A 25,994-nucleotide genomic window follows, 5' to 3' on the forward strand; every position below is an offset into this window, starting at 1 on the left:
GTATCTAGTCCTTTTTTCCCTATTGTTCAATAATCTCTCTGAGGCTTTATAACTTTGTCTTTCACTTTAAGTTTTTTATATCTGGAATCAACTTTCATGTCTGATGTGAGGCAGCAGTCCAAAATGATTAGTATTTTTTTCTTTGTGTATAACCATTGTTCTATCACATTTGTTGAAAAGAATGTACATCCATAGGGGTTTTATGACCCGTTTTATCATAGTATTTGATAAAATACTGAGAAAGCATGTTAAAATATCCTACTATGTGAATTTGTCTTTTTTTTCTGGTAGTTCTATACAAGTACATTTAAAATTTCATTAATTTCATGTAATTGAAACTGTTACAGCACTCTGGTTAATTGAAACTTTTATCATTATGAAGTGACTCTCTTTATGCTAGTAATGCTTTTCACTGTAATTTCTGTTTTCAGAGACTACATACAACTCCTTTCTTTTGGTTATGATTTATATGCCATATCTTTTTTCATCCTTTTATCTCAACTTTCATATATTCTTATTTTTGGATATGCATGTAGCATATAGTTGGATTTTTTTTAAATCTAGTATGACAATTTTTATTTCTCACAGGCACATCTAGTCCATTTGTATTGAATGTAATTGTCAATATATTTGAGTTTATATATGTCTTTTCTGCTACAACAAAATATCAGACTGGGTGGCTTAAACAACAGACATTTTTTTCTCATAATTCTGGTGGCTGGAAAGTCCAAGATCAAGGTGCTGGCTGCTTTGGTTCCTGGTGAGAGCCTTCATTCTGGCTTGACGATGCTTGCCTTCTCATTGTCTCCACATGGCAGAGAGAGTTGACTCTGGTCTGTCTTCCTCTTTTTGAATGTGTGCATGTCCAGTTGCTCAGTCATGTCTGGCTCTGCGACCTTGGACTGTAGCCTGCCAGTTTCCTCTGTCCATGGATTTATCCAGGCAAGAATGGTGGAGTGGGTTGCCATTTCCTACTCCAGGGGATGTTCCCAACCCAGGGATCAAACCCACGTCTCCTGTGTCTCCTGCATTGGCAGGTGTATTCTTTACCACTGCGCCACCTGGGAAGCTCCTTCCTCTTCTATGAGGACATTGATCCCATTGTGGGGGTCCTACCTTCATGGCTTCATCTGAGACCCTTCTTCCTGATATTGAGTGCTAGGACTTCAATATATGAATTTGAAGGAGGACACAAGGATTCAGTCCATTAACAATATGCATCACCTTATATAGGCATACCCTACTTTTCAAAAGTTCACTTTGCACCTCTTTGCTTTTTATGACAGACCTATATTTGTATCTGTTTTCAGTAACTGAAAGGTATCAGAAGATGATTTTCACTTTTACAAAAAGAGATGAAAAGTGGAAATTCATTCAGCAGTTGTTTTGCAATGCACCTCTTGTAGAGGCAGCAGGCATTCTAGACAGCAAGAGCGGCACGCCGGGCTCCTCCCCCAGTGTCTCGGCATCAAACTGCCACACCTTTAAACTCTGCCTGTGAGCATCAGTGCTTGATCTCAATTTATTTTGAGCATCTATTAGCAAGATGTGTCCTATGGTAACTGCTGCTTTGCTTAATGCCATTTTGGCTTACTAAAATTTTCATCGAAATGCTCTGCTTTTGGATAACAAGGGAAACCTGCATGGTACTTTTCCATTGCCTTAACTGTTCTATAAAGATTTTCTTCTCTTTCTTATCTGATTCTGGGTAGGCTAATTTTTCTTATTCCATTTTCCTTCCTATAATATTTTCAAAGTAATGCTTACCAATTCTGCTTTTTAAAATATTATAGCATGCATACTCATTAAAATTTAAAATTCATTAATATTTTACTTCCTATTTACAGAATACAAAAAGTGTACAATACTTCAAGTCTTGGATTGCATTTTATAATTGTCATAATTTTCTCTTGTTTTATATAACCCCACCTACTCTATTATTGTTGCTTTCTATAGCCACTGATTGTTCTCCCTTCTTAGGTGTTTAGATTTCTTCTTTCATCAAAGACCTTCCATCTGACTTACTGTTTCTTCTTTCAGGAATATATATACCTAATATATTTCAGTGAGATGCTGCTAATGGCAAGCCTTCATGCTTTTTTTTTTTTTTTCCTGAAAAGTGTCTCTATTTCACCCTTTCTTGGGGAACAGGACATAGGGACACTACATGTCACTAGATGTAGGCTTCTCTGCTCTTTCATTGTCCCTCTCCATCATTTCTATTCTTTCTTTCTGGAAATCTGATTTGACATATAGTAAAACTTCTCACTCTGTACTCAGTGTATCAACTATATTTTGCTATTTTTTCATCCTTAGTTTCTTTGTGCTACATTCTAAATAATTTATTTTTACTTACTTTCTAGTTTGCCAATTGCCTCTACAGCTGTGTCTAATCTGATGTCAAACTTAACTAAGTTTTACATTTCATTTACTGTATTTTCACTTCCAGATTTGATTTGATTCATTTTCAAATCTGCAGAATAATTTTGTATACTTTTTCACATTTAATTTCAAGCTTGTCTTTTTATTTATGAAAAAGAGTGAGCATAGTTTTATAATCTGGGACTAATGATTTAAATGTTTAAAGACTTTATTAGTCAAATTTTGTTGTGTGTTGATTATCTAGGTTTTTTTTGTGGTGTCTTGTTTCCTTATATAATTTGTTTTTTTAATTGTGAGGCGCCTGTTTCGTTAGAAAATTATTTGTGAGAATTCTTAGAATAATGATGAGTTTGAACAGAAGTCTGTTATTGTCTATCAGTTTCTTAGGAACCCACGCAGATTAACTTCACATACACTGCAAATTCAAATGAGAGTGTTATCGTCCATCTTACTGCCCAGTGTCATGGTAACTTTTGAAGGGTAAGGTCCATTTTATTCTGAGGGTATAGTCCTTTGAAGTTCCAGCTTGGCAGAGGAACGATTTCCTATTTGACTTTCCTGCTCATCTTGAGCAGTCTCTGGCCTGGATCTTCTGTCCCCTCTGCTCCTAATTTGCTAAGTTGCTAAGTATCCTTGGGGTTATCATGACTTTAGTGGTATTCTCCTCTCTCAGGGTTCTCACTTTCACTTTGATTTGAGCCTGGCTTTTCTTCATTGTTTTGTCAGCTCTCCAGTGCTCTAAAAATATTCTTTAAACTTTATATTCAGAATATTTAGTTGTTTTTATAGAAAGAGAGAAAGGAAAAACAGTACTAACACATATATATGGAATTTAGAAAGATGGTAACGATAACCCTATATGCAAAACAGAAAAAGAGACAAAGAAGTACAGAACAGACTTTTGAACTCTGTGGGAGAAGGTGAGGGTGGGATGTTTCGAAAGAACAGCATGTATATTATCTATGGTGAAACAGATCACCAGCCCAGGTGGGATGCATGAGACAAGTGCTCGGGCCTGGTGCACTGGGAAGACCCAGAGGAATCGGGTGGAGAGGGAGGTGGGAGGGGGGATCGGGATGGGGAATACGTGTAAATCTATGGCTGATTCATATCAATGTGTGACAAAACCCACTGAAAAATAAATAAATAAATAAAGGGGGAAAAAAAAAAAAAAGGAAAAACAGTTGAACCTCTCATGCTTTTGGAATTGAAGCTAACAGACTTTCACTTCTAGATTTAATCTTCACAGTTTCATGTTTCTACTGTCACGGCATGTCAGGGCCCCCTTGGTGGCTCCGATGGTAAAGAATCTGCCTGCAATGTGGGAGAACTAGGGTTCAGTTCTTCGGGAAGGGAATGGCTACCCACTCCAGTATTCTTGCCTGGAGAACCCCATGGACAAAGGAGACTAGTGGGCTGCAGTCCATGGGGTGTCAAAGAGTTGGACACAGCTGACTGACTAACACACATACACAATGTCATGGCAGATTATTTAGTTGAGTCATTGTCTTTCATGCTAGATTTCCCTTCCCTAGTTTTTTCGCTCCCTTCTCTAAATCAGCACAGAATGTAAAAGAAATAATCCCCAAAGTTTTCTTTTGACATTGAACTTAAAATATGTTTACTCTCTTTGTGAGAAATCCATTCTAAGAGGAGAAAAAATTCACGAGCATTTCTGCCTCACATATGTTCTATAGAATTTGCAAGTATAAAATCCAGGCTATTTTATCTTTGACTTGATCCAAGGAGACAAGACTCCAGGAAGGAATGAGATAAGTCCCCAGGCATCCATTTCAAGGGAATATCTTGTTCTGTAACACACCCCCACCCACAGCACTAAGAAGAAAGAACATCAGTCTCTCTCTTTTGCTCTCTCTCTGAGTAGATTTAACAGTTTCGAGTGGATCATGAAGTAGGTTGTGTATCCCTGATGGCTGCTAATTCCCTGATGGTCATTGTAAGTGACAAGTTTGACCAACCAGTTGGTTAAAAACCATAGTTTACCACAATTTTTCCTCAGTTGTCTTGTAAGTAGAGGCATCCACATGATACAGATTCTAATGGTGCACTCCATCTGCAGTTTTATTTGTTGGTCATGATGCTTTGTGGGTAGAAATTATGCACTAAAATATGTTTTCAGTCCTACATTTGAGGCCCAGGAATAGGGATGTTTTTCCAGTGATTATTATCTTACATCTTCTTGAGTTGTAGTAAAAGTCAGAGTTGATAAGCAGTTTAATTTTGTTCTCATAAATAACCTCTGGGTCATATGAGGAAGTAGAAGAGATGTTATCACCAGCTACCAAAATGCTTTATGCACTCGTGATAAATTGACCAATTCTTGCTATTTTTCTTTAGTAGTGTTTATTCTTTAGTTCAACAGAAGTCTTTTACTCAGTTATAGCTTTAAAGATAATTTTCTCCTTTTTTGTTTTACAAAAGTTAATGTTCATATTTATATAATGATGAAAACTATCATTTTCCCTAACCTTTATTCATTCACTGTGCTCTTGCTTGAACTCTGTAGATGGAAAGGCCAGATGAAGTCACTTATTTTTATTTTTAGGGTAAGTAAATATGCTCCTTGTTTCCTATCTCTGGTTGTGAAATTGTTCTTATAGTTTCTTGGAGGTATGGGAATAGGGCTTGGTATGCTAATGAAATACATAACCTATGAAAACTTTAGGAAAATAAGGAGTTGCTTCAGTGTAATTAGAGTATGTTATTGGTCTTTTTTTTTTAAGTGCCTCATGTTGAGCAATAAAATACAAATATGGCTAGAGAGAAATATTAGAAAACCCAAGCTGATAACCTTCAAACTCAATTCATGTTCTTGTTTGCTTCCAGACTGTTTTTAAATCAATATTGATTCATAATTTTATTTATTCTGAGAAGATGTGTGATTATCCAGTAATTCATGGGTGTTCTATAGCACAAATTCAGAGCTTTGTCACAGTAGTCAAGAAAAATCATTTTTTCAGAAGTACATTTCCATTGCTCCCTAACCGTGCATCTTTCAGCATTGCCTATAAAACTGGTCTATTAGGAAGCAGCCTGAGTGTTTTATGTATGTTTTCTTTTGCTTGCTCAGTGGACATGAGGTTGCTTTTTTTAGGTATTTCTCCTAAGGTTGACATTCAAACTGAATGTTAACAATTTGTGTTCATATAGGGCAGATTATTTCAAATGATGATGCAAGCTATTTAGAAACCAACCCTGTGGATTTAAAGTGAAAGTGAAAGTTGCTCAGTCGTGTCCGACTCTTTGCAACCCCATGGACTATACAATCCATAGAATTCTCCAGGCCAGAATACTAGAATGGGTAGCTTTTTCCTTTTCCAGGGGATCTTCCCAACCCAGGGATCAAACCCAGGTCTCCCGCATTGCAGGTGGATTCTTTACCAGCTGAGCCCCAAGGGAAGCCCCCTAAAAAAATCTTTGAAAAAAAGATTTAAAAAAAATTTTAAAGCAAGAGATTTGACATTGCAGTGTTTTGTCATTCATATGTTTAGGAAGTTTTTCAGTATGGGGGAAGAACAACCATCAAAAGGTCATGATACCATAGTATTGTTTGGTTTGGATCAGTGCTGAAGAAGTCTTATTGCATTTCCGTTCATCTTGCCATGTCCAATGTGGGGTCATGTTTCTGCTCCAGAGGAGTTTCTGGAATGCACATCATTTTCTGCAAGAGACATTGCCAACATGAGGTGGTGAAGCATGGTACTGTGCCCTTTCTTTCTCCCCTACCAAATGTACTCCTCTGCAGAGCTTCTGGAATTGCCTCATGTTCTCTTGTTGCTACAGTCTCAGTCAGGCACCTACCACCATCTTATGTCTGAAATATGACAGCAATCTTCATGTTGGTTCCTCTGCCTTTGCTTTTCTGTTTCCTCCGCATCATGCAGAAGCAGAAACATGCGACGATTGTGTTACTTTCCCAGAAGACTTGGGGGGCTCTGTAAATCCTGCAGCTCCTGATGGTGTGCGTCATTCCCCTAATGCTCTCATGTTTCTTCCCCCAGATTCTCTCTTTGCTCTGGCTCAGCATGTGCTTTTGTCCAGCTTTCCCAGGTGGCACAAGATTCTATCCTTTAAGCGTGCTCAAAATTTCTTTCTTTCGAAAAGTGATTTCATAAATGTTACACCCAGCTTAGTCATTGAAAGCATTTGGAATTGTTGGTGTCACAGTCAGGGTGACGATCCAACTAAAGGTGGCTTGCACTAGTTCTGCACAGATTGACTTACATTATAAAGGTGATTTACATATACTTTATTATTTTCCAGTTAGATGGTCATCCTGAAGGAAGAAATTGTTTCCTTCTTTTTTCATTTTGTACTTTTTGCTACTACCTATCACTTTATAAATGACAAAAATGGAACTTCAGAGAGAAAAAAAGCAATTCTCTCAAGATCACGCAGCTTGTAGTGGCAGAGATGACATTTGATGCCAGGTAATTTGACAGCAATTTTTACTCACCAGTGTGAGGTACTGTCTCTCTTACTTCCTTTGTTAGCTCCTACTGATCTTGACGTTACAGAATGATAAATTAGTGTTAGTGATGGGGGAGTAAATTTTTTTTTTAATGTAAGTGTGTTTTTAGGAGTCTATTAACTTGCTTTTAATCCAAGTTGAAACCTGTCTAAAATAATTAGCTGATGACTGTCAAGATTGATTTCCTATTTGTATTTTTATAACCTAAATTAAAATAGTTAGTGTTAGTTTCTCAGTCATGCCCGACTCTGCGACCTCATGGACTGTGGTCCACCAGACTTCTCAGTCCATGAAGTTCTTCATGCAAGAACACTGAAGCGGGTTGCCATTCCCTTCTCCAGGGAATCCTGTGACCCAGGGATTGAACCCAGGTCTCCCACATTGCAGGCAGATACTTTACCACCTGAGCCACCAGGGAAGAGTTCACAATTACATTGACATTATTTTTAAACTTACTCTGTAGACATTTATTGAATGCCTATTTTGTATACACCAGGTACTGAAGCAGATAATAGCAATAGAGCAATCCTCAAAGTCTAGTTTCTGCCCTAAAGGAGCTATCAATCCAATAGGAGGAATAGTCATGTGGATTAGCTTCCTCTTGCTGCTGTAATGACTTAGCACAAATGAGGTGGCTTAAAATCACACAGACTTATAATTCTGGAGGTCAGAAGTCCACAATAGGTCTCAGTGGACTGAAATCAAGGTGTTGACAGGGCTGCATTATTTCCTAGAGGTTCTATGGGAGAGAAATCAGTCTTCTTAAATTTCCGCCTTCTAGAGGTGGCCACGTTTCTTGACTCATCACTCACTTCAGTCATCAAAGCCAGCAATGGCCAGTCAAGTTTTTCTCATGTCACATCACTTTGACCTTGTTTCCGTTGTCACATCTCCTTTGACTCTTCTGTCTCCCCTTTCCCTATTTAAGGACTCTTGTGATTATACAAGGCTCAACTAGATAATCCAGGGTAATCTCTATGTCTTGTGATTTTCTACTTAACTAAATCTGCAAAGTCCCTTTTGCCATGTAAGGTAACATAGTCACAAGTTTGGGGATTAGGACATGAGCATCTATCTACCACAGCATGTAAACAAACACCTTGTTGGCACAGTATACCACATGCAACAATACAGTATACCGCGTGCAATAATAGAAATATATGTCTCAGAGATGAATGGAATTAGCTACCATGACGTAGGGACCAGTCAAAGTGGGCTTCACTTACTGGCATAGTGAGCAGTAGAATGTCTTTAGTCCTTGTCCTTCTTGACAATGAATGGGAAATCTGTGAGCAGAACTGTAGACTTCCTCTAACCATTGCCAAAGGAACAAAGAAGGGAAAGTCATATTATTCAGAGAGCACTGTATAAAATACAAGCTTCCCTGGTAGCTCAGCGGATAAAGAATCTGCCTGCAATGCAGGAGATCCCAGTTCAATTCCTGGGTTGGGAAGATCCACTGGAGAAGGGAAAGGCTACCCACCCCAGTATTCTTGGGCTTCCCTGGTGGCTCAGCTGGTAAAGAATCCACCGTTCTTTACCAGCTGAGTCACTTTTGGAGGGGAACCATAGCAGTTCAGAATTGCTAAAAGATCAAGTTTGAAGTGAGGAATGGTAGGAGGTGAGGCAGGTGAATGGGCCAGATTGAGAAAGGCCATATGGGCTGTGAAATTGGAACATCGTCCACTAAGAAATGGCAAGGAATATGGCTCTTTGTCCTTCATTGAGACTTAGAGGGAAGGGAACTTTTCCTTTGATTAAATGACAGGGCCTCATTTATAGACACACCTTCATAAACATATTTGAAAGGTAAAGTAAAACAAGTATTTAATTATTCCCAATTCTCCACTGACTATTGTAGAATACTAAAATAAGACAACTTTGTACCACACTATTTTCCCATGCTTGTTGGAAAGTTATCCAATGCGCTTGCTCATAACAGTTCTAAGTTCTCGGATACTTGTTTGCCCCACCTTAGTTCCCCCTTCACACTCTAAGTCACATTAGGTTCTCTGAAGGAGAGCACCTGAAGGAATAACATTAAATGTCTGATTTTTGCTTTAAATAACTGATCAATGGTAGTTATATTGTCATTTTCTTTGAAAAACATTGCTTTTAAGAAAGAAAAGTGTCTGGGCATAATCAGCTGCTTTATCTTGCTGTTTTCATTTGACTGAGTCATGTGCAGTTGGCACCCATAAACTGAATTAATTACCTGGACTGTTTTTCATAATCTTCAGGAATTATTTCTAGTAAGAAAAAATTGCACTGTATGCCTATAAACTGCAATATAAACTGTTAGCTATAATAACAAATGTGCAACTGTCTATAATGAATAATTTTTAGTGATTCTATTATCACAACAATTTTGGTGATCAGAGAGTCATAAGAACTGATGAAGCTTTTAAAATGATTACCTAATCTTAATTTCTTTTCTTTTCCTTTAAGTGAGAAATATGAATTGCACTTAATTAGCTGAGCTATGTGGTAGTGAAGCATTATAGCCCTTTTTACTTAGCTGGTCCCTCAGTCTGTTTATTCCAGAGATGCAATTAGAGCACATGAGAGCCTCAGAAAAAGCAATACCCTGTATTGATTTCAGGAAATAAAAAATTTGCATGACAATACAGGTTCTGTCAGCACATGGGGCAGAATGAAGTTATCACTTTCCAGCTGCTATTACTATATGAAATCAGCTAAATCTTATCATTTGACTGAGGTCTTAGTATATTTGCAACTGAAATATAAGGCAGCCAGAAATTACAGTCAAAAAGTGTCAGCTTTTCAGAAAATTTGACAATAACATTTCATTTACACCGCAATCCAGTTTTTCACTTTGTAAGGTACAAATCACACAAAAATTGGAAGCCAGCCTAGACACTTTTAAACTAGTTTTGCCCATCTTTTTGAAAAAAATAATTACAGGATCAATATAAGCTTCCAATCTCTTTCAATATATTTCCTTCTCCACTCATCTATGAAATTTCTCTAAGGTCACTATTGAGAAATTTATGGCCAGGTAGCTCAGCAGAGGCTTTGGGGTCAGACTGAATGCCACCTCCACCTCTTGTTAGATGACTTAGCTAAGGCAAATTAGCTGTGACTCAACTTCCTCATTTATAAAATGGAAGGATAACAGTGGCACACATCATAGAATTATTGAGAGCATTAAATGACAAAATAAATATGCCAGTGCTATTGTATTGCATAGTTCAAGCAGGTACTATTCACATTGTGTTTGTGTAGAATTGTCAAAAATGACATATGTGTGTAAAGCTCTTATAGCAGTCCCTGGTACAAAGAAGCATTCACTTAATAATAATATTTTTGTGGAATTTATAATCCTTCTTTCTTGAAATTCTTGAGTTTTCTTGAATGTCACTTTCTGCTTCTCTTCCTGTAGCTGTTATCTCTTACCCTTGATGCTGTGTTTCCCAAATCTCATACATGTCTAATGATTTGCTTTTCTCTCACTTCATTAGGCTTGGTCTGTTATGTACAGCTAGAATTAAGGATAGTGCATGAGTGAAACAGAGGTTAGGAATAAAATTCAGAATGAAATCAAGTGACCTCAGATCAGTTGCTCAGTCATGTTCGACTGTTTGTGACCCCATGGTCTGCAGCACGCCAGGCTTCCCTATCTGTCACCAACTCCTGTAACCTGCTCAAACTCATGTCCATCAAGTCGGTGATGCCATCCAACCATCTCTTCCTCTGTTGTCCCCTTCTTTTCCTGCCTTCAATCTTGCCCAGCATCAGGGTCTTTTCCAATGAGTCGGTTCTTTGCATCACGTGGCCAAAGTATTGCAGCTTCAGCTTCAGCATCAGTCCTTCCAATGAATATTCAGAACTGATTTCCTTTAGGATGGACTGGTTTGGTCTCCTTGAAGTCCAGGAGACTCTCAAGAGTCTCCTCCAAGAGCAAAGTTCAAAAGCATCAATTCTTTGGTGCTCAGCTTTCTTTCTGGTCCAATTCTCACGTCCATACATGACAACTGGAAAAACCATAGCTTTGACTAGATGGATCTTTGTTGGCAAAGTCATATTTCTGCTTTTTACTATGCTGTCTAGGTTTTTCATAGCTTTCCTTCCAAAGAGCAAGCGTCTTTTAATTTCATGGCTGCAGTCACCATCTGCAGTGATTTTGGAGCCCAAGAAAATAAAGTTTATCACTGTTTTCATTGTTTCCCCATCTATTTGCCATGAAGTGATTGGGGCCAGATGCCATGATCTTAATCTTTTGAATGTTGAGTTTTAAGCCAAATTTTTCACTCTCCTATTTCACTTTCATCAAGAGGCTCTTCAGTTCCTCTTTGCTTTCTGCCATAAGGTTTGTGTCTTCTGTGTATCTGAGGTTATTGATATTTCTCCCAGCAATCTTGCTTCCAGCTTGTGCTTCATCCAGCCTGGCATTTCACATGATGTATTCTGCATGTAAGTTAAATAAGCAGGGTGACAATATACAGCCTTGATGTACTCCTTTCCCAATTTGGAACCAGTCCGTTGTTCCATGTCCAGTTCTAACTGCTGCTTCTTGACTTGCATACAGATTTCTCAGGAGGCAGGTCAGGTGGTCTGGTATTCCCATCTCTTTGAAGAATTTTCCACTGTTGTGACCCACACAGTCAAGGCTTTGGTGTAGTCAGTAAAGCAGAAGTAGATGTTTTTCTGGAACTCTCTTGCTCTTTCTATGATCCAGCAGATGTTGGCAATTTGATCTCTTGTTCCTCTGCCTTTTCTAAATCCAACTCGAACATCTTAAAGTTCTCGGTTCACGTATTATTGAAGCCTGTTTTGGAGAATTTTGAGCATTACTTTGCTGGCGTGTGAGATGAGTGCAATTGTGTTGTAGTTTGATCATTCTTTGGTATTGGCTTTCTTTGGGATTAGAATGAAAACTGACCTTTTCCAGTCCTGTGGCCACTGCTGAATTTTCCAAATTCTCTCAAGTGACCTAGTGGTCTCCAAATCTGATTGTGCATCAGAATTATCTGATAGGACAAGTCTACCCCAGACCTTTGGAACTATAGTATTTGGTGTAGAGGGGCTAGATAAAATGGTTTTAGTATATTTTAGCTATCCAGCCAGTTTGGGGATGGAAATCTTGAACCAGCAAGAATATCAGCACTAGTGTTCATTTCCAAGTCAATGCACAGGGGCCTGAGTACTGGTGGAAAGTAGAGCCCAAGTTCGCCTCAGCCAGGAGGTAGAGAGACCTATCTGTTCATGACCCCCTCTGACTCCATGGCACCCTCTGCACATCTCTATCATGGCTCTTTGACACTGGTGCTGAAATTTTAGTCTTAAGCTTATATTTCTTATTTTCACTTGAGATTTGTGAAAGCAGACTCAGTCTCCAGAATTCTTCCTCAAATCCCTACCAACTTTTTACTGCAAGAATATAATAAACGTTGTTAAAATGAGTTGTTGAAACCTTAAGTCAGGTCAAGAGAGAGTGTATCAGTGGTAGTCTTTGGTTGCCTGTAACAGATGTGAACTAGCAAAAAGCAAGATAGAAGACTTCAGTATAAGGATATAATATATCACACAAAACTCAACCCAGGTCTTGGGTAGGGACTGGAACACAAAGGTGAAGTCCATGAAGATTTCCATCTTTGCTGCTTCTTATACATTGGCTTCAGTGATTTCTTTCTGAAAGCTTGCTTTCTCTGCTTCTCTGGTCTTCAAGCTTTACATTTTGCAGTTCTGATCTTTCACTGTCTGTTTTAATTCTAACCCCTGGGATAGAGTGACCAGAAATGACTGGCCTAGTTTGGGTGTAATATCCAAACCAGATCTAGTCACTGATTGCCGGGAAACAGCTACAAGGGAGAAACTTGGCAGCTAGAGACCATGCCTGTGGATTAGAGAGGAAGTCAGTTCCCAGAGGAATGGTGACTGGACACCCTGAAATGTATTTGTTGCCATGAGGCAGAGGCAGAGCAGGCAGTCAGAAAAGGAGAAGCTGACAACTGTGTCAGAACTGAAGTATTTACAGCTCTCTCAAACAGAAAGCATTCTACTCACTTCCCCCAGAGTAGGAACCCATGCTGGCTTTGCAGGGTATGACCAGAGGCATCTGTTTTGCTTCAGTGAGATAGGGCAGTGTGGCTCCCAGGTCCATTATATACCATGTTGGTGACAGTGGGTAGCTTGGCCTCTCTATGTCTCGGTTTTTGCATATGTACAATGAGGCTAACAATAGTTTCTAATCTAACTAAAGAATACATTTATTTTTCAAAGTAAGCAAAATAATGCATGAGAGCACTTAGAAGAGTCCTTAACATTTAATGATTGAAAATGTGTTAAGTATTATTGTTATTGTCATTATAACAACAGATCCTGATGTTCTTTATGGAATTTATTATTTTTAATGTGATAAAGATATGAATTTCAAGTATTTATCTCAAGATTTGACCCAGACTTCAATTTCTTTCAAAAAACTTTTTATTGAAGTATATTTGATTTAGAATGTTCTGTCAACCTCTGCTGTATAGCAAAATAACTCAGTTTTACACATATATACATTCATTTTTAAAATATTCTTTTCCATTATGGTTTATCCCAGGAGACTGGATGTAGTTTCCTGTGCTTTACAGTAGGGCCTTGTTGTTTATCCATTCTAAATGTTATATCTTTTATCCCCCATCATCAAATTCCCATTTCATTCCTCTCCTTCTCCATAAGACTTCGGTTTCTTGATTTAAGTTGAACACTAGACTTTCAATTAGATGTCCCCATGAGCTGAATCAGCCTCATGCTCTTTTTCTCATAACAACTTTACAGTTTCTTCCACTTGCTAACGTTCCCAACTGTTTTAATAACATCAACCTTAAACTGAGGTAAGAGAACAAAAGTAACTGAGAATCACAATTTCTAGGTCTGAAATCTCTTTATTTGGTCTTTTTTTGACATCTCTCTTTCACACCGTAAGTCTTACCACTCAAGTGCTTTTTATCTTTTTCATGTAATTCTGACTAAAAATAAATATACATAGGGGCTTACTAAGTGTCAACCACTGTTTTAAGCATTGTTACAAGTATTAATTCATTTAATCCTCATAACATCTTTATGGCATAGATACTATTGTCATCCCCATTTATAGATATATGGGATTTCCTGTTGGCTCAGACAGTAAAGAATCTGCCTGCAACACAGGAGACTTGGGTTCAATCCCTGGGTTGGGAAGATTCCCTGGAGAAGGGAATGGCTACCCATTTCAGTATTCTTGCCTGGAGAATCCCATGGACAAAAGAACCTGGAGGGCTATAGTCCATGGGGTCGCAAAGAGTTGGATATGACTGAGTGACTAACCCTTTACAGATATGGAAACTGAGACTCAGAGAAGTGATATGATCTGTCTAGGGTCACGGCTAGTAAGTGACAGAGAATAGGCAGTCTGACTCCAGAGTCGTTGCTCCTAACCCCTTAGCCTCATGACTGCTCTGTGGTGATGGATGAATCTCTCTTTCCATTACTTCCACCACCATTTGGGGTGGGGCTCACATGACTTCACCTCTATTATTGCAATAGGTTCCTAGTTGGTCCCCTTGACTTTGCACTTTGTGATAGCACTTATATACTGCCACTAGATTATTCCTTAATTAAGCCCTGCTTCTACCATGTCATTCCTTTGTTGAAAATCCTATGACCCAATGTCCTTGACTGTCAATACCCAACCTGGAGCCCAAAGACGTGTGATGTAAATGTGCAGAATTTGTATCAGAAAGAGACCTGTCCCACTAAGTGACAACTTGAAATAATGAAAGTAAACCTAAGATTTATTCTAGAAGCTGAGGCCTAGCATTCCCCTATCCTGGGGGATCCCCAAAGTGTGTCCTGTGGCCACTGGCCCTTCTCAACTCTGAGCTCTGGGTATTTCCTCAGACAACTTGTCATTGTGAACAACCAGCATCTGAAAAGTCAGATTAAAATAACTACCTACCTTCCAAGTTACAAGAAAAACTCACATGAGATCTGGGAATGAAGTAACATTTAGAATCAAAATGGTTCATCTTCACATGAGAAAGATGAAACTACTGTTTTTTGCATTAAGTTATAGTTCTGGACAAAAAAAGAAATCCTTCTATGACTCCCTGTTGGCCTAGGATGTATAAAATACCTTCTGTTCCTGGTTTTTTAGGCTTTCTGTAGTCTGGTTCCATACTATCTATTTAGCTTTATGTTTTCCTCTTTCTGTCCGATTATCTAGGATTCTAATCAGGCTGATCTTTTCACCATCCCCATGCACTTGCTGTTCATTCCTAACTCTATGACTTCATGCTTGTCCATCTCAAGATGCTGTGACTCTAGGAACTCTTCCTTACTAATCTCAACTGAATGTGACCTTTCCTTCCTTAGAATGTGCCTAATACTTTCCATGTACCCCCTCTAATGGTATTATATTCTGTCTTGTTTTCTATGACTTGTGGTCTTTTCTTATTTCTCTCCCTGCTCACCACTCTGTTAGCCTGTTGAAGAAAGAGACTATGTTTCATTAAACCCTGTATTCCCTGCAGTGCTTCTTTCAATGCAGAGCACATAATGGGTGATCAATATGTAGTTACTGAATTTAACAGAATTCTAGTTTCATCCATTCAGAATGTTTCCCTTTTCCCTTTTATTTTGTTCCAATCTTTCACAAAAATCTCACTTCTTGAATGAAATGCTCTTGACTGCTCTAGTCCTCGATGAAACTTACTTTCTCAGAACTCTTGTAACACTTCAGATTAGTACCATACAATTTAGTACTTTATTATTTTATACAGTCTATTCATTGCTCATGTATTATAATACAAGACCTGATATATAAAGATTATCAAGAAATGTTTGTTGAATGAATCAATATGTCAATCTTGCCCACCAACTGTGAGGTCTCCAAGACAGGAAGCATCCTTATATATCTTCTGTATGCCCTCAGAGCTCTCAATGTATAACAGGTGCTTCATGAATACTTGCTGACTGACTGGCTCTTGGATTTCTGTTCCAAGTCTGTCCTCTCCTTCGTGTTGTTCTGCCCTCAGCCTGTGATTACACTGAAGAGGCTTTGGAGTCCTCAGGTCTAATTTCCCCATTGAATACAGGCTGAGTCAGATTGCTGACACACAGGCCTCTTTTTTCCAGACTCTTTTGAAATTCTGTCTTTAATTCAGGCCTTTTATAGAGGAAGGGAGCAGGAATCCTTTGGTTGGGGGAGAAGAGTCAGGGGGTTGAGAATTGCAAAATATAAACCTTTGGCGAGAAATGATTTTACAGAACTTGTTACTGGGTGTACCCAGTACATGTGGGGGAAAAGGCCATTCTGTGTCTACTTTGTATTGTTTAAAGGCAAGGGTATAACAAAACCCACTACAATATTGTAAAGTAATTAGCCTCCAACTAATAAAAATTAAAAAAAAAATAAAGGCAAGGGTAATATATGACAATTCATGTTACAACAGTGAATGACTAGGGCATTTCTTCAGATGGTATCAAGTCTGCCAGTAGATCTAAAAAATAATGATAAAAAGCAATAAAAATAACATTTGTATAGTAAAATATAATAATGATTTTTGCATAACATATAGCCAACATGGCAGAGACCAGTGGTGACTGGTATTCCAGTTTCTCAAAGGAAAGCTTCGTGTACTGAGAGGAAAGGGAGAACTGAGATAAGCAGACATCTCTGTTACTCTGTGCCCCTCACAAGTACACAGCTATACTTGGAAATGGCAGATGGTAGAATGCATTTTTGCAGACTGGAAGGGCTTCAAGTTTTGCTCTCTTGGCTGTGATCTATGATGTTGCTGCTAAGAACAGTGGGAGAGATGTACACAGTGTGCCTAAGAATGTGGTGCTTACCAGCTCTTCCCAGACTTCTAGCTGGAGAGAGGGAAAATGATTGACAGCTGCATCCAAGGTATAACTGATGTTTCACTGGACCAAAGAATGAGTTCAACACTGCACTAAGCAGTGGACTGGCTAAGATATGAAGTTTTCTTTATTCATATTTTCTGTATATTTATTTGCCATTTCATTGGCTTACATGCTTAGACAGTTCTTTATTTTAAATGCAGGTACTCCAAGGGCATATGATCCGCATTTCAGAGGACCCGTTGTCAACAGGTAAGCAGTTCTTTTCTCTGGAATGCATATGTTAACAAACACAGAAAGCTTATTTTTTTTAACATCATTTTCCGGTCAACAGAGAATTGTGTCTACTATGAGAAGGAAATGACTTATTTTTAGTGTAAATGTCCCCTTATTTATACAGGGTAAGTACAGGGAATAAATCTTCCCAGGAGTCATGAATATCCTCTCCTATTCAGCAAACTAACTGCCTCAATTTATTAGACTGAAGAGTTTGTGTTTCTTGAAAAGAGAAGCAAAAAACTGCTTTACAAGATTTAACCACTTTGTAGAGAACAGACACATTCCAGTAGTTGTTTTATGCACCTGTTTACTCTGTGATTCACCACTGCAAATGCAGAGTTGCTATGCCAACTTCCTCCACACAGGGTATTTGTGCCACTCAGCCTCCCAAAGCAGAGAGCTTTCTCAGAGTCATCCATTCACCAATGCCATATGTACGCTTTAGGGTATTTTAAACTGCTCTAGGGAAATATCTGCTTGTCTCAACTGGTGTTTCTCCTGCAAGGTGGCATGGCGTTTAAAAATTATCCAATAATTCACAGGCTTCTTTTATTATTATTTTCTACCCTCTATTCTCAGGTTTCCCGCTAATCAAAAAGGGAGCTTGCAGGGTAGAATGGCTAAAAATGAAAAGGAGATTATGCTGTGGGTAGTTTTTTTTTTTCTTTCTTAGCATTGACTTTGATTTCTGGCAGTTGCATGTCATAATAAACTGTGATGTGAAATAATGATCAGCGTCCTTATTTTCACTTGCCAGCATGTATATTAGCATTACTGTTATGTCTCTGTAATATCCTAGCTTTAAACAAATGTGTATCTAATTTATTCTAATTCTATAAGAAGCCAAGTCATTTGTTTGAGTCACTCATTCAAAGATGTACCTATGCCCTCTTTAGAGTAAGCCTGAAATCTCTCTCATTCTCTCCATGGTAACACCATGAATACATTTTATTGACCAGTGTACAAACAGCCTCATTTGATATGGAGGTTACTTTTATTGTACTTGCATTCATTTTATAGTAACTAATTTGTATGAATGGCATCTAGTTTATTGACCTCAAGAGATCTCTAGATATAATCCAGATTCAACAGTAGAAACAAAAACAATGATAATAAGGGAGCTATCAAATTTACACAGATGAAATACAGATTAGAGTTAATGCCTTTTCTAGCCATAGAGAAGAAAGCAGAGCTTGGTCTGACTGGCTGTGGGTGTGGGGAAGGAGGTTAAAATCTGTCTTCAGTTATTTAGAATGTACTGGTAGAACCAGGTAGTCCAGGTAAAGTCTAAAGCACTGTGATGATCACTGTGAGGAAAGTAATCTATTTTTACTAAAGGCCTTTTGTGGTGTCTTAGCACCAAAAAAGCCTTCAAAGGTGAAATAATCATTGTGTATACATCCCCCTCCCCCTAATTCTTTTTTTTTTCCCCCTAATTCTTTAGTCTAAGAATGGAGAGAAGTATTGTAAAACCATGGGGGCTTAACTATAGAAAGACACAGTTCTCTCATTGGTAAATTTTTAGATACAGAGGTTTATAATGCATTTTCTGGGAAAATAGTTGAGGTGTTTCAAGAGCAAGTGAGAAACCCCACCTTCTTCACATTACCTCTGCATCAAGGCCAGCTTAAATAACATGTTACTTACATAATGTCAGTTTCTTTTTGAGAGATCCCAAGTCTTATCAGATATTCCAGCAGACCGTCACAGCACTGTCTGCTCACCATTCACCATGTTCTGTATACCTCTTCAGTTCACAAGAACATCATTTTGTGCCCAGTGATCACCCAACTGTAGTTGTTTGCAAGAGAAGTGAAGGAATGATGGTAATTCCATAGAAGAGATTAGCTTAGTTTCTCATTTGTCCCCATCTACTTAGATAAGAGGGACTTCCTGGCTGGCTCAACGATAAAGAATCCACCTGCCAAGGCAGGAGTTTGATCCTGGGCCAAGAAGATCCCCTGGAGAAGGAAATGGCAACCCACTCTAGTATTCTTGCCTGGGAAATCCCATGGACAGAAGGAGCCTGGCGGGCTACCGTCCAAGGGGTCACCAAGAGTCAAACACGACTTAGTGACTAAACATTAACTAAGCTAAGAATTGGGCGTATATGGAAGCTAATGTCCCATAATGTTGACAACAAACAACAGTTCTTGAAGAAATATTTATTTGGCTGCATTGATTGGGTTGCAGCACACAGGCTTAGTTGCTTTGCAGTGTGTGGGATCTTAGTTCCCCAACCAGGTATCACACCTGATTCCCTATATTAGAAGGCAGATTCTTAACCACTGGACCTCCAGGGAAGTTCCACAAACAGTGTTTTTGATAGTCCCGTTTGGAAAGGAATTAACCAGTCCCTGTGCTTTGTCCCCTATAGTCAATAGAATTTTAGCATTGGATTGAGGTTGTGAGATTTTTGTAAAAGTTTAAGGGATGTTTAGCAGTATTCTTGGCAGTACATTAGAGGGCAAAAATGAATGCACATAGAAAACTGAGAAATAAATCTCTTTTACAAGCTGCTACATGAGAAATTTCTCTTACAATTTTACAACTAAGAAAAATTTTCATTTAATGGAAAGTTGGTATACTTTCTTCTGTTATATAAAGAGAGCTGTAAGCTACTGTTTCTCCTTTTGTCCTGACTTGTAGAAAGCCCACTGATAATTTAATTTCAGTGCCATCAACTACATTAGCCTTTGAGTCGAGCATTTCTTTTCAGGATTTTGAATTTCTATTTCTATTTTAATAATGCTGTTGCATCCAGTTTTAAGTCATTTCACTAAGTCAGAATATTCATTCTTGAAAGAAGTAGCTTATAGGCAGACAGGTAAATAGAAATGAAAACCTTGAATGTTCCATAATTGATTTTTTCCCTTCTCTATATACAAAGGAGATGAAGGACCTATGACTCATACTAATCAAATTGATAGGTTTCACAATGCTGAAAATAACTATTGTTATAAATGGTACAAATCTGTCTGGAATGTAATAAGATGTGCTTATTTTTACCTGAGGCACTGGGAAAAGGTTAAATTCACTATCATGAAGGGATTTAAGGAGAGACTGAAGGGCATTTATTATGAATGTTGTGAAGGGGATTCATTCATATAAAGGAGTTGCACTAATTGACCTCTGATTTCTTTCCAACCTTGAAACTCTGTGACTCTGTGATTCAATATTTTTTATTATTGTAATTAGCATGCAATATTATATTAGTTTCAGGTATACAGCATAGTGATTTAATATTTTTATTCATTATGCTAGTTACCATCTGTCACCATGGAAAATTGTTAAAATATTATTGACTCTATTCCCTATGTATATATTATATTCCTGTGACTTATTTATAACTGGAGGTTTGTACCTTGTTAATTCCCTTCACCGTTTGTCTGTCCTACCATGTCTCTCCCCTCTGGCAACTATCAGTTCTCTGTATTTATGAATCTGTTTCTGTTTTGTTTGTTCTTTTATTTTGTTTCTTAGATTCCACATATAAATGTAATCATATGGTATTTGTTTTTCTCTAACTTATTTCACTTAGCATAGCACCTTCTACGTCTATAATACTGTCACAGATGGTGAGATTTCACTTTTTTATGGCTGAGTAATATTCCATTACACACATACACTATACCACACCATACCACATCTTTATCCATTCATATAATGATGGATACTTAGGTTGATTCCATATCTTGAATATTGTAAATAGTACTGCAATGAACATAGGCTGCATATATCTTTTTGAACTAGTGTTTTCATTTTCCTCAGATAAATACCTTGAAGTGGAATTGCTGAATCATATGGTACTTCTGTTTTTGGTTTTGTTTTTATATTTACTTCTTTATTAATTTTTATTTTTGCCTGTGCTGGATCTTTGTTGCCGCACACAGGCTTTCCCTAGCTTCAGCATGAGGGGGCTATCCTCCGGCTGTGCTGTGCAGGCTACTCATTACGGTGGCTTCTCTTGTTGTGGATCATGGGCTTTAGTAGTTGTGGCACATGGGCTCAGTAGTTGCAGCTTGCGGGCTCTAGAGTACTGGCTCAGTAGTTGTGGCACATGGGCTTAGTTGCCCCATGGCATGTGGGATCTTTCGAGACCAGGGATTGAACCCATGTCCCCTCCATTAGCAGTTGGATACTTAACCACTGGACCATCAGGGAAGCCCTATTTTTAGTTTTTAAAGAAACCTCCATACTATTTTCCAAAGTGGCTGTACTGATTTATATTTCCACTGATAGTTCACCAGGTTTCCCTTTTCTCATACATCCTTGCCAGTTCTTATTGTTTCCTGTCTTTTTGACAAAGCCATCCTGACACATGTAAGGTGATATCTCATTGTGGTTTTGATTTGCATTTTCCTGATGACTAACGATGTTGAGTACCTTTTCAGGTGCTTGTTGACCATCTGACTTTTTTGGGAAAATGTCCATTTAGGTCTTCTACTGATTTTTAAGTCAGGTTGTTTATTTTTTGATATTGAATAGTATGAGTTATTTATATATTTTGGATATCACATATATTGTTTGCAAATATCTTCTCCAGTTTAGTAGGTGGCATTTTCATTTTGTTGGTGGTTTTCTTCACTGTGCAAAGACTCTTTAGTTTGAACTAGTTGTATTAGTTTTGCTTTTGTAGCCATGGGATATTTGGAGACATTGCTAAGATATTGCTAAGACCAGTGTCAAAGAGGTTACTGCTTATGTTTTCTTCTGGGAGTTTTATGTTTTCACATCTTTCATTTAAATTTCTTTCATTTAAATTTTTAATCCATTTGAGTTTACTTTGTTTATGGTGTGAGAAAGTTGTCTAGTTGGATTCTTTTGCAATTAGTTATCTTGTTTTTCCAACACTATTAATTGAAGAGACTGTTTCTCTCCATTGTACATTCTTGCTTCCTTTATTGTAGGTTAATTGACCATATTAGAGTGGGTTTACTTCTGAGCTGTCTATTCTATTCCATTTATCTGTGTGTCAGCTTTTGTGCCAGTATCATGCTGTTCTAGTGACGACAGCTTTGTAGTATAGTTTGAAATCAGGGACTGTGATACCTCCAGCTTGGCTATTTCTCAAGATTGTTTTGGCTCTTTGGGGTCTTTTGTGATTCCATACAAATTTTAGGATTATTTTTTCTGGTTCTTTGAAAAATGCTATAGGTATTTCAAAAGGGATTGCACTGAATCTATGGATTGCTTTGGGTAATATGGACATTTCAACAATATTAATTCTTACAATCTATGAGCATAGAGTGTCTTTCCATTTATTTGTGTTATCTTCAATTTCTTTTATCAATATCTTATAGTTCTCAGAGTAAAGATATTTTACTTCCTATGTTAAATTTATTCCTAGGTATTTTATTTGTTGATGCAACATTGGGTAGATTGTTTTCTTCATTTCTAATATTTCATTCTTAGTGTACAGAAAAGCAACAAATTTCTGTCTATTAAACTTCTATCCTGCAACTTTATTGAACTCTTTCATTAGTTTTGATAGTGTTTTGGTGGAGTCTTAGTGTGTTCTCTATGTAGTCATGTTATCTACAGATAGTAATAGTTTCATTGCTTCCCTTCTAATTTGAATGCCCTTTTCCCCTTTTTAAAAATTTATTTATTTTAAATTGGAAGATAATTGCTTTATAATATTGTGTTGGTTTCTGTCATACATCAACAAAGATCAACCATAAATGTGTATATGTCCACTCCCTCTTGAACCTCCCTCTCACCTCACACCCCATCCTACCCCTCTAGGTTGTTTTTTATTCCTTTTTCTTGTCTGGCTAGACTCCCCAATGCCATGTTGAATGAAAGTTGTGAGATTGGGCATCCTTGTCTTGATCTTAGAGGAAAATCTTCCATGTTTTTACTGTTCAGCGTAATGTTGGATGTGGATTTGTCATATGTGGCTTCTATTATGTTGAGGTATGTTCCCTCTAGCCACACTTTGTTAAGAGTGTTTGTCATAAATGGATGTTGAATTTTGTCATTTTTTTCTTCATTTATTAAGATGATCATATGATTTTCATCATTTATTTTGTTAATGTAGTGTCACATTGAATGCAGCTACTGAACCATCCTTCAATTCCTGGAATAAATTCTACTTTAATGCATTGTTGCGTTCTGTTTGCTAAATTTTTTTGAGACTTTCTGCTTCTGTGCTCATCAGGGATATTTGTCTGTAATTTTCTCTGTGTTTGTGTGTCTGTTTGATTTTTGTTCAGGGTAATGCTGGACTCATAGAATAAATTCAAAAGTATTCCCTTTTCTTCAATATTCTGGAATAGTTTAAGAAGAATAGATAACTCTTCTTCAAATGTTTTGTAGAATTCCCCCGTGAAGCCATCTAGTACTGTGACCTTTGTTTGTTGAGAGTTACTTTTTAAATTACTGATTCAACATCATTATTAGTGATTGGTCTGTTCAAATTTTCTATTTATTCTGAAGATAGAGTCTTGGAAATCTTGGAAGATTTTATGTTTCTAGGAATGTGTCTCTTTCTTCTAGGTTATCCGCTTAGATGGCATCTGGCAACTGTGGTGGCTCAGACAGTAAAGAATCTGCCTGTTCATAGTATTTTCCTATTGCTTTTCTTTATGGATGATCTATTGGTGTAAGTAGAACTGTTATTGTATTCCTGTGTCTTTCTTTATATCTGTTTATATTTTGCTTTACATATTCAGGTGCTCCTTTGTTGGATGTATAAATGTTATTATATGTTGTATTCTTTTGTTGTTTTGACCCCTTTATCATTATTTAATGCCCATTTTGTCTCTAGTTAAAGTCTTTTATAAAAGTCTATTTTGTCTGATATGGGTATTACTCCCCCAACTTTCTTTTTGTTTCCATTTGCATGGAATATCTTTTTGTATCCCTTCACTTTCACCCTCTTTATGTCTTTAGAGCTGAGTTGAGTCCCCTGTAGCAACATATTAGATGAGTCTTTTTCTTAGTGCATTAAGTTACCCTATATCTTTTGACTGGAGAATTTAATTCATTTGCATTTAAAGTAATTATTGGTAGGTATATACTAATTGCCGTTTTGTTAATTGTTTTCTGGTTGTTTTTGTAGTTCTCTGTTCTCATCTTCCTCTCTTGGTTACTTCCCTATGGTTTTATGTATTCTTTTATTGTTTTGTTTGGATTCCTTTCTCTTTATTTTTGTGTATCATTAAGTTTCTTGTTTAACCATGAGGTTTGTATACACTGACCTGAATACATGGTCATCTATTTTAAGCTGATATTCTTAAGTTTGAAGGCATCTAAAAGCATTGCATTTTTACCTCCCCTCACATTTTATGTTTTTGACATCATATTTTAAATCTTTTAATTTTGAGTATCTTTTGGGCTGCTCATTGTGGTTGATTGCACTGCTTTTGCCTTTTAAAGCTAGCTTTTCAAGCAACTGATCTCATACCGTTCCTATATATTTGCCTTTACCAGTGAGGTTCTTTTTTCATATATTTAAACATTTCTATTGTGACCTTTTCCACTTAAAGGAAATCCTTTAGCAGTTCTTGTAAGTTCGGTTTGGTGGTGATGAACTTTATTTTAGCTTGACTGGGAAACTCTTTATTTCTCTAATTCTGAATTCTGTAACTTTGCCGGATAGAGTATTTTGGACTGTAATTATTTTTTCTTTCAGCACTTTACATATATCCTGCCATTCTCTTCTGATCTGTTAACTGTCTGCTTACAAATCAGCTAATAGAAAGGAGAGTAAAAAAGTTGGCTTAAGGCTCAACATTCAGAAAACTAAGATCATGGCATCTGGTCCCATCACTTCATGTGAAATAGATGGAGAAACAGTGGAAACAGTGTCAGATTTTATTTTTGGGGGCTCCATAATCACTGCAGATGATGATTGCAGCCATGAAATTGAAGGAGAGTTATGACCAAACTAGACAGCATATTAAAAAGCAGAGACATTACTTTGCCAACAAAGGTCCGTCTAGTCAAGGCTATGGTTTTTCCAGTGGTCATGTATGGATGTGAGAGTTGGACTGTGAAGAAAGCTAAGCACCAAAAAATTGATGCTTTTGAACTGTGGTGTTGGAGAAGACTCTTGAGAGTCCCTTGAACTGCAAGGAGATCCAACCAGTATATCTTAAAGGAGATCAGTCCTGGGTGTTCATTGGAAGGACTGATGCTGAAGCTGAAACTCCAGTCCTTTGGCCACCTCATGCCAAGAGTTGACTCATTTGAAAAGACCCTGATGCTGGAACGGATTGCGGGCAGGTGGAGAAGGGGATGACAGAGGATGAGATGGCTGGATGGCATCACTGACTCGATGGGCATGAGTTTGAGTAAACTCCGGGAGTTGGTGATGGACAGGGAGGCCTGGCGTGCTGTTATTCATGGGGTCGCAAAGAGTCGGACACGACTGAACGACTAAACTGAACTGAACTGAACTGAATAGCTTTATGGGATTTTCCTTGTATGGAATTGCTTGTTTTTCTCTTGCTGTCTTTGAGACTCTATCTTTTGCTTCCTGAATTATGATATATCTTTGTGTGAATCATTTTGGGTTCATCTTGTTTAGGACTCTCTAGGTTTCCTATACCTGACTGTCTCTTTCTTTCCCTAGAGTAGGGAAGTTTTCAGCCATTATGTTTTCAAACATATATTCTCTCCTTTCTCTCTCTTATTTTTCTTGGACCTCTATAATGCAAATGTTAGTATGGTAGATGTTTCTCTAGAAGTCCCTTAAATTCCCTTTATTTAAAAAAAAATCTTTCTTCTCTTTGCTTTTCTGATAGGATGATTTCTGCTATTCTCTCTTCCACGTAGCTGATCTTCTCTTTTGTATTAGCTAATCTGCTAATGATTCCCTTTTTCAGTTATTGTATTCATCAGCTCTGATTGGTTCTGTCTTATATTTTCTAAGTCATCATTGAAGATCTCACTGTATTTCTCCATTTCTCTTCTAAGTATACTGAGCATCCTTATGACCATTTCTTTGTATTCTATGTCAGGTAAAATATTTACCTCTGTT

General features: G+C 37.6%; 1 protein-coding gene across 2 annotated transcripts in view; it reads left to right on the plus strand.

Moving 5' to 3' along the window:
* The window catches only part of SLC44A5 (solute carrier family 44 member 5), a 414,133-nt gene that overhangs the window by 221,716 nt on the left and 166,423 nt on the right, over positions 1-25,994 (plus strand). For both annotated transcript variants that reach the window (XM_043878476.1, XM_043878477.1), the window contains one exon: positions 16,930-16,978. In XM_043878476.1, the coding sequence (XP_043734411.1) occupies positions 16,930-16,978 (49 nt within the window). The remainder of the gene's footprint in view (positions 1-16,929; positions 16,979-25,994) is intronic.

The sequence above is a fragment of the Cervus elaphus genome, chromosome 20 (assembly GCF_910594005.1).
Source record: "Cervus elaphus chromosome 20, mCerEla1.1, whole genome shotgun sequence".
Lineage (NCBI taxonomy): Eukaryota > Metazoa > Chordata > Mammalia > Artiodactyla > Cervidae > Cervus > Cervus elaphus.